This window comes from Quercus suber, unplaced genomic scaffold (assembly GCF_002906115.3).
Source record: "Quercus suber isolate HL8 unplaced genomic scaffold, Cork oak 2.0 scaffold_162, whole genome shotgun sequence".
NCBI classification, from domain to species: Eukaryota; Viridiplantae; Streptophyta; class Magnoliopsida; order Fagales; family Fagaceae; genus Quercus; species Quercus suber.
This window is the reverse complement of record NW_027069623.1, coordinates 480,550-490,709: the sequence shown is the minus strand read 5'-3', so window position 1 is coordinate 490,709 and position 10,160 is coordinate 480,550. Positions and strand designations below refer to the sequence as shown.

General features: G+C 37.3%; 1 protein-coding gene across 1 annotated transcript; it reads left to right on the top strand.

Moving 5' to 3' along the window:
* Window positions 1-869: 869 nt before the first annotated feature.
* On the top strand, window positions 870-7,852 carry LOC112038278 (uncharacterized mitochondrial protein AtMg00810-like). Its single transcript, XM_065777711.1, has 2 exons — window positions 870-1,005; window positions 6,843-7,852. Exons 1-2 carry the CDS (start codon window positions 870-872, stop codon window positions 7,850-7,852), a joined length of 1,146 nt encoding a protein of 381 aa, XP_065633783.1.
* The last annotated feature ends 2,308 nt before the right edge of the window (window positions 7,853-10,160 follow it).

The following is a 10,160-nucleotide window of genomic DNA, read 5'->3' as shown; positions in this document are numbered from 1 at the left end:
GCGATTTTCGATCGATCGAGTCTATTCTTCGATCGATCGAGCCAGGCCGAAAGTCCCAAGTACTTCTGCAGCCACTCGATTCCAACTTTACAATATTAAACCAACTTTGAGCAAGTCTAAATAAGACTAAATACAATGTTTTGATCATGGTTTGCCAACATTACAAATTAGAGTTCTAAATACATAAAATCCTAAGACCTTAGAACCTAACAAACTCCCCCTTTGGCAATCCGTGACAAAACCCTAATTAACAGCTCAAAGTTTTACAAATAAAAAGCCCTTTACAAAGATAATGCTCATAAAATTCAATTCAGCCTAACTACTATCCATAGTTGCAAGTGTAGACAGCAGCTTAGTTGAATCAACCTGTATAATCCTGAAATACTCAACAAACGCATAAACGCATGTGTGACAGTAAAGAGTAAAACAACAGGTATAACATTCTTGTAAGATCCACACAACACAAAATAAAGACATATAAAAATGAACAAGTCATAAATATAAATCAATACGCAGTGAATCATAAAGCAACAAGAATCAATAAAAAATATCATGTATATCAATCAATGTTACTCCCCCTAACATGAATATCCCCAAAAATGATATACAAAGTGAAGCACATAGATACAATCTAAAAACTCCACAAGCTCCTCTAATAAAAAAAAAAAAAATCTCCCCCTAACAACAAAAACTCTACTACAAGTCAAAACTCCACTCCCCCTTTTTGTGACGGAATGCCAAAGGGCAATCACAAGTCGCCATCAAAAGGAGGTGGTGAGGGTGAATGAAGACGCGCAAGATCAGCTCGGAGAGCACGCATCTCATCCAGCAAGTCCACCAAAATCTGACCATGAGCCTGCTGAACAGTCATGACAGTCTCCAAAGTACGACGAACATCAAAGTCGGCCGAAGGAGGTGAAGGAACATCATCAGCAGCAGCATCATCACCAACTGGAACAGGAATATCCTCACCTGCAAGACTTGCAGAAGAAGAAGAAGGAGGAGGTGCGCTACTAGAGGGCTCAGATCTAGGGTGTTTAGAACCAGCTCGAAGATGAGCGGCCCTCTGTCTAAGAAAAGACGCACCTAAAGGACCTATCACATGGACGGGCTCAGAGGAAGGAAAGTCACTAAGACCAAGATAGAGAAGAATCCTATGAATGAAAATAGGATGAACAAGAGCATGAGCAGTAGATGAACTCCTATAAACTTCGTTCAAAGAACGAAGAAAAAGATGGGGAAAACTAATAGGAGCATCAGTAACAAGAGCGTACAGAAATACACACCTCTCAAGAGGAATGGTGTGAACATGGGAAATAGGCCAGATCGAATGACAAGCTATCCGAAAGAACAGATAGTGCAACCCAGAGAGCTCAGCAGAAGTGATCCGAGGATCAGAACCCCACTGGACAGTAGTACCAGTGACGTATGACAAAACATCGCTAATCTCGGGAGACTCATCATAAGGATAGACAGGATGCTGGACCAAAGGTACCCCTAGAGCATCAGCCACTACCCGAGGAGTAATGGTGTACTCTACGCCTCGTATCCAACTCTTAACTAGAGTGTTGGAATCATAGACGCGGATAGAGATGTTCGAATAGAACTCTCTAATCAAGGCAGAAGGTGGAGGAGGATCAGAAATATCCACCAAGGGTAACCAACCCCGACGCTCAAAATTTGCCCTAATGGCAGGATCAAGCTCATCTAAAAGCACAGAACGCTCAGCCCAAATCTTTCTCTTAACGGTCAGTTTCTCAAAAATCTCTTGGTTTTCCTCACTCGGAAACCGCTCACTATCAAAGGATGGAGGGGGTGAAGGAGAAGGTGAGGGAACACTCCTACGGGCTCTAGTTTTCCTAGGCATAGTGCTAAGGAAAGGACAGAGACACACAGAGAAAAACACAAAGAAACAAGAGAAAACAAAACCAAGGGCAGACTGCAAATTAGCACAATAAATAATATAGAACAAAAATCTATATGATGCATGAACAATAACATGTTGTGATGCATGATCTAAATGCAGTGACAAATTAAGTTTAATTGAGAGTAATTGGACAAAATTGGCTTGAACAAGGAATTTCTATCAAAAATCCCAAAATTTGAAAAACCACTTGAAAATTTTGCAACAAATTGATGAATTAAGCATTACAAAACACAGCACATAGATTATAATGCTTAATTACACCAACACAACAAGCCAATTTCATCAAATTCTATCCAATTTAACAAAAGCCCCAATTCGGATCAAGAACAAACCCTAGAATTTTCAATTTTTCACAAAACACAAAATTGATCAAATTAACCACCAAGGATCATTAATATAATGTGTCCCCACAAAAACCCAATGATCAATTTCATAAAATAAGGTTTGAATCAACCGAAAATCCACAAAGAATAAAGTCCGAAAATTACCCTTAAATGCATGGATTTATGCATGAAATAATGAAAATAACATCAAAAGGAAGGGCAAAAGAGTCTTACCGGCTTGAGGAAAGAGAGATTTTGCAAAAACAACGGAGGAAAACGACAAAAATCTGAACTGTGGAGTCTTGCCAACGCGGAGAGAGAGAAAAAGTTTGAAAAAGGTTTGAATAGAACCTTTGAAAAAGTCAGAACTGAACTTTTAAAAAGCTTTTCCACGATATTCGATCGATCGAAAATTACATTCGATCGATCGAAAAGCACAGTCATTTTAAGACAAATGAGAGCACTTTTTCGATTGATCGAAAAATAGGTTGGATCGATCGAAATGGGCAGAGGCTCACTAAATTTTGGAAAAATCACAGTTTTTGAAAGACACAAGCCGAATTTTGAAAATAACTCCTCAAAGCATTAAATTGAAGAAACAAAATGCATGAGTATGAGATGGAATGCTTTTTCAAAAACCCAAAATTTTGAACCCAATATTCTTAAACAAATTGCAATCAACCTCCCATTATATTTTCTCAAGCAACAAATATGTTGTGCATAAATCTCAAGATATTTTCAAACTTGGTTGGTCAGACCAAAAACACACACTAGCATGTACAGTGTTTAACAAAGAGTAACTTGTGTCGTGTGTGATACTAGCAAAAACTTGAGATACATGTGAGGTGATATGTGAATAGCAATCAATCACAAAGTCTACAAAATTCATCACATAGAATTCAAAAGAGACTATCACCTAAAGAGTTACATCCTATAACTCCCACATCTCCTAGAACAAAAGCTTGCAATCATGTAAGTTTCTTGTATTTTTGCCTCTTATTTGCATGAGATGGCATTCAGCCTAATAGTACACACCGGTTTGAATTAAGTGAATTGGCATCAAGCCTAATAGTACACACCAGTTTTAATTTATTTTGAGGCTACACCTTATGTTCTTTTTGTGCATGTGCTACACTTTCTCGAGCACAGAATCTTATGATATGCACTAAGGTGTTCATGATTGGCTAGTGAACAGTGGTGAGATGGTTATTTATGCCTTTCTCAAAAGGATCAAGTCCGACAGTCAAATAACATGTGACTTCAAGATTAAGACAAAGTGATAAACACCATAAACATCTTTCCCACACAACATGCACTACAAAGCTCAAACTAGTAAAGTGCAATAAAGTAAGCTCATCCAAGCTAAACAAGGTACATAAGACATGTTATGTGTAAATAAATTGACCAACCTTGTTTTTCAAAAATCAAGAACATTATGTTCAACATAAATTTTGCTTCCTCCTTTTTTTTTTTTTTTTTTATTTAATTTAAAGGAAAACAAATAAATCCTAGAATGAAATGCATGAATGTAATGCAATGCAAGTCCTAGAACAAAAAAAAAAAAAAAAACAAAGAACAATGGTCACAAAAGAATAGAGCAATGAAGCACAAGGACCATGTCAGAAAGACTCAATTATTTCGAGTCTTTTGCATCCAAAACTTTTTAGATGCACCATGAGCATTGGAGTTCTTATTCACATTTGAGTGATTCCCAACTCCATGATTGGAATAAAGGTTTAACACCTTTACCAATTCACCAATTAATGCCATAGGATCTTGTGCTTGAGGCACAGGCACTTTTGGTTTATTTGCTCTCTTATCAGCTTGAAGCTTGTAACAGTTAGGACGAATATGTCCAGACTTACCACAATAATGACAAACCCAAGCAGGTTTACCATGCATCTTGTCCTTAGATTTGGTAGGCTCCTTAGGTTTAGATTCTCTTAAGTCTACCCTAGTCTTCTTAGGTGGTGAAACTTCTACAGGTTTAACTACCTCACTCACAGGTGGTTTGACAGTATCACTCACAACCTCACTCACAGAAGGTCCAGAAGAAGAAGAAGGAACAAAAGTAGTGGAATGTGGTCCAGTATCAAAGATGCTTTCAACATATCCTAACCCAGTTTTATCAGAAGGATACTTTTGAACATTCAGCATGTGATCAAGTTTAGAACTAGCAGATCTAGCAACAGATAAATCATGTTCCAAAGTTCTAACTTTATCAAGCAAAAGCATATTCTCAGATTTAACATTATTCAAAAGTTCATTTGCATCAAACAGTTTAACAAGCAAATTTCTCTTTTCAAGCTCAAGAGAATCAATTTTCTTTAGGCCAAGATCAACTTTCATAGCATCCTTTGCAGCAATTTTGCAAAGTTTGTTATAGGCCTCTTGAAGATCTGCATCTTCAGAGAGTTCCCCATCAGAAGGGTTCTCTTCAGCAGATATGCCTTCATTGACTATAGCAGTAGCCGTGAAAGCAATGAAGTTTCCATCCTCGTCACCACCGGACTCATCATCAGAAACCTCATTATCACTAAGGGTTACAGCCATAGCTTTACCCTTAGTCCTTAAGAATGTAGGACATTCAGACTTCACATGACCATACCCTTGACAGCCAAAACACTGAGGACCCAAAGAGTTATTAGAAGATTGACCAGAATTTTCTCTAGGTTTTTCAAAATTGTTAACCTTAGTGGGATCATTCTTCCTAAAATTTCTAGGTTCAGCAGTGTAAGTACCTCTTGCCTTTCTATTTGTATTCCTAAGAAAGTTCTTAAAGTTTTTGGCAAGATAGGCAATCTCTGTAGCAGAGAGCTCATCATCAAATCCACCACCATCAACATCATCAACTGACTTAAGAGCCATTGATTTGGATTTGTTTACTTTAGGTAGGTCAGACTCATAGGATTGAAGAGATCCTACAAGCTCATCAACAGGGATGGAGTCCACATCCTTGCTTTCAGTTATGGCAGTCACTTTGGGTCTAAAGTCTTCAGTTAAAGATCTAAGAATCTTCCTAACAATCTTAGGTTGATCATAGATTTCACCCAAATTAAAAGCAGAATTAACAATATCATTCAGTTTGGCATAAAATTCATCAAAGGATTCATCATCAGACATCCTAATGTTTTCAAACCTAGAAGTTAATTGCTGCAGTTTGTTTATCTTAACTGCCTTTGTGCCTTCATGCACAGTTTGGAGGATTTTCCAAGCAGTATGAGCAACCTCAACATTAGAGATTCTCTTAAATTCCTCCATAGAAACAGCATTAAAGATAGCATTCATAGCTTTGCTATTGAAGCTTGCTGCTTCTTTTTCAGAAGTTTGCCACTCACTCACAGGAGTAGCGGGCTTCTCCCATCCGTATTCAACGGAATTCCAAACCCTTTCATCAATGGATTTCAGGAATGCTTTCATCCTTACTTTCCAATAGGCATAGTTGTTCCCATCAAAATGAGGAGGAACAAACAGAGAGTGTCCATGCTCCATGACAACAGGGGTCAAGGATCAGCTCAGAGATTAAAAATCTCAAACAAAAAGAGCTACCACGCTCTGATACCAATTGATGGAAATTTAGACCCCTTAAACACACAGATTGCGTAGCCTAGATTAATTAGCCAAGTTGTTACTTAGTCAAATTAAGCAATTCTAGGTTAAAACAATCCAAACAATCATATCAAGAATATAAAGCAGCGGAAAATAAATAACACAAGATATGATCACCCAGGAAACCACACGGTAAAAACCTGGGGAGGATTTGACCCACCGATCCTCAAGGCTAACCTGAATTCACTATGAAAGAATTGAAGTTCGTACAAAAGGACTACAAGCTCCCCGCTCGACTTCCTAATGCTACCCACCAGTAGAACTTCCTGACACGACCACGCGCAGGCTCCGAATCCACGGACTACTTCTTTCTTGAATTCCTCAATCAGCTACAAGCTCCCCGCTTGCTTTTCTTTTAAGTTCCAATGGTTGCAACAGTAATGATCTTCAAGATGTTGAAATAATCTCCACCATGAAAACCCTAAGTTTTGTGTAAAGGAAAGCTCCTCAAAGATCTCACACGAGATTCACACAAAACAGCAATGTATGAGCAACAATACAATATGGACAACCTTCAAAAACGTGGCTAGGGTTTTGTTTATATACCTAAGGTAAAAACATAAAACCCTAAACGTTTAATGAAGTAGGGCTGAGTTGGAAATTCTGCAGAAAATTCAACCTGTGCGATTTTCGATCGATCGAGTCTATTCTTCGATCGATCGAGCCAGGCCGAAAGTCCCAAGTACTTCTGCAGCCACTCGATTCCAACTTTACAATATTAAACCAACTTTGAGCAAGTCTAAATAAGACTAAATACAATGTTTTGATCATGGTTTGCCAACATTACAAATTAGAGTTCTAAATATATAAAATCCTAAGACCTTAGAAACTAACACAAGCATCTCGTCAATGGTTTTCTAAATTTTCCCAAGCTTTGATTCAATTGGGCTTTCGTCAGTCTAAGGCAGATTACTCACTATTTATAAGGAATACGTCTGGAGCTTTTATGGCATTACTTGTGTATGTTGATGATGTTCTTATAGTTAGTAATAATGTACAAGCAGTGGCAGATATCAAGGTATTGCTAGATAGGCAATTCAAACTTAAAGATTTGGGAGTTTTGAAGTTCTTCTTAGGCTTGGAGGTGGCAAGATCTAAAGAAGGAATAAATTTGTGCCAAAGGAAGTATGCTCTTGAACTTTTGGATGATGCAGGTATGCTAGGTTGCAAAGCAGCCAAGACGCCTATGGATCAGAACCTAAAGTTGAGTAAGTATGAGGGAAAAGAATTAAATAATCCTAGTTCATACAGAAGATTGATAGGGAGGTTGCTTTACTTGACTATCACAAGACCAGATATCACTTTTGCTGTTCATTGGTTAAGTCAATTCATGGCTAAACCTAGATTACCACATTTACAAGCTGCTAATAGGATTTTGCACTATATTAAAGGTGCACCTGGTCAGGGTTTGATGTTCTCAAGTCAATCCGAGCTGCATATCAAGGCCTTTGCTGATGCAGATTGGGCAGCATGCCCTGACACTCGAAGATCAACCACAGGGTATTGTATTTTCCTAGGAGAATCCTTGATTTCCTGGAAGTCTAAGAAACAACAAACTGTTTCAAGATCTTCAGCAGAGTCAGAATATAGGGGAATGGCTGTAGCAGTTTGTGAAATAGTTTGGATATTGAGTTTTCTCAGGGATATTCAAGTGCCTCATCCTAAATCAGCCTTGCTTTTCAGTGACAGTCAAGCAGCAATGCATATTGCAGCTAATCCTGTGTTCCATGAGAGGACAAAGCACATCGAAATAGACTGCCACGTTGTAAGGGATAAGGTTCAAGAAAAGGTAGTAAGGTTGTTGCATATTAGAACCAAAAGTCAAGTTGGAGACTTGCTAACAAAAGCGTTGGGATCACAGCAATTTCAGTTTCTGTTAGGCAAGATGAATATGGTGAATATACATTCCCCCTTTCCTCTTGAGGGGGAGTATCAGAAGGATAAACCTAAGGTTAAGCCTAGCATTGTGGCAGACAGCAATGGAGAAGACTGAAGGTGCAAGACTCAGGGGATTGGAAACACTGTTCACAGCTTCTGCATAAACACTGTTCACAGCTTCTGCATAAACGACAGTAGTTTAAGAAGTTTGTATCTATGATACTTGTAGTTTTAGGGAAATTCTATACTTACTTGGTTAATCATAGACACGTGTAGCTAGATCCGTATATAGTGGATTGTTAGTTAGATAGTTTTGTATATAAACCATCTGATGTAATTTCTTATTTAATTCAATACAGATTTTTTTCATCAAATTCTCATACATGCTACCGATTCATACAGATCTACACACCCCTCAACAGTTAGTTATAAATTATATTTGTTTGTGTTACGTCCATTTAAGCATCTTTCTATTGTAGAAATTCAAGCATCAAGCAAATTATATAGGTATAATAGTACATATGGCTGTTCGTCTTCGTGTACATGCATGTGGATGTTATATATAGTTTAGAATATATATATATATATATATATGAAAATTGGTATGAATTCTCACACCAAAATAAAGTTAAACAAAATCACCTTTAAAGGAGAGGGGAAATCTAGGTTCTAAGTTCCAACAAATTGAAAATTTAAAAGAATTATATATAAGTCAAATTTAAAACCTGCAGGTATGTTTACTAAATTGAAGAGTCAAGCATATGTCAAATATCTAAAACAACTTCACATATATAACACATGAAGAATTATACTCATCTCCAAATGCTTGTTGTCCTTTGCAACAGTGGGCTTATTAACATGTGAGGTCAACTAATTTGAAAAGGAAAACAAAGGAGCAAAGCACATATTAATATCACGTAAAGAAACAAACCAGGACCTTTGATGATCATTGTGTGCTACTGATACTTTCTTCGGAGACATATTAGGGAGACTTGGAAAAGGAAATATTTTAGGTGACCCAGGACATGGAGCTAATCAGCCAGGAAAGACAAAAGAGGCATGTTAGGCAATGGCTATCAGGATGGCAATTGCAAAGGACACCAAAAAATAAAAATAAAAATGTGTTTGACAATTACATATAAATTTGTTACAGAATCATACCCATTTCAGAAACTCGGTTAATTTTCGTAGTTGTTCCAGCAGGGCCAAACTCAACCAGCAGAGGCTTTTTACAGCAGGGATATAAAGATTTCATTGTAAAATGTAATGATATTCAACATTATCTAGTCCTGTTTTCTGTTTTCAAACTGTTCAGAGGGTTGAACTTATCTAGAAACTGACAACTAAAGAGTAGAGAATAGGCGACGACATATCCCATTGTGCTATATAAAGATTTCATTGTAAAATGTAATGATATTCAACATTATCTAGTCCTGTTTTCTGTTTTCAAACTGTTCAGAGGGTTGAACTTATCTAGAAACTGACAACTAAAGAGTAGAGAATAGGCGACGACATATCCCATTGTGCAATGTCCATGACCAATGAACAAACACACTGCGAAAAAACTTGAAGTTTACACATCACAGACCATCAAACTTGCATTTTAAAATAGCAGGGAACCAATAAAAGCAGCACATGTTATTTCATAAGTAATCAACTAATACAAAAGTGCCGCCACAGTAAAGAACCAAACATAATGGAATTCTGTGAGCCTTGGTCTATGTGAGGCATTGACTCTAACAAGGAGCACGTCTTGTCTATATAATATTTACAAGCTGAAACGTAGATGTATGTTTTTAGACCCCTTAAAACACAACTGAATTAACTTAGTAAATTAAATAAGTTATTACTTAGTCCAAATTCCAGATCTAGGTTATCACAATCAAATAATCATATCATGTATAGTAGCGGAAATATAAATAACATAAAAATATGATCACCTAGGAAAACCAAACCGATAAAAAACCTAGAGAGGATTTAACCTAGCTATCCTCAAGATAAACCTGAATCCACTATGAAAGAATCGAAGTTTTACAATAGTGACTTAGATCACTAACATCCTATTACTACCCACCAATAGAAACTTACTGACATGACCACGTGCAAGTTCCGAGACCATGGACTCTTTCTTTCTTGGATTCTCCAGCAAGTACAAGCACACCCGCTTGTGTATCTTTAAGCTCTTATGACAGCAACTGAATGATCATCAAGTTCTTGAATGAAGCTTCTTCTTGATAATCCTAAGCTTGTGTAAAGGAAGGCTCCTCACTCTCACAAGAGATTTACACAAACCGCAATATAAGCAACAACCTTTAGAAAGCCTTTGGGTACAAAACCCTTAAAATAAAAAGAGGCACACACGGCACTTTAATCTCTCTAAAAAGCTCTCAAAAACATATTAGGGTTTCCCTTATATATAGGAG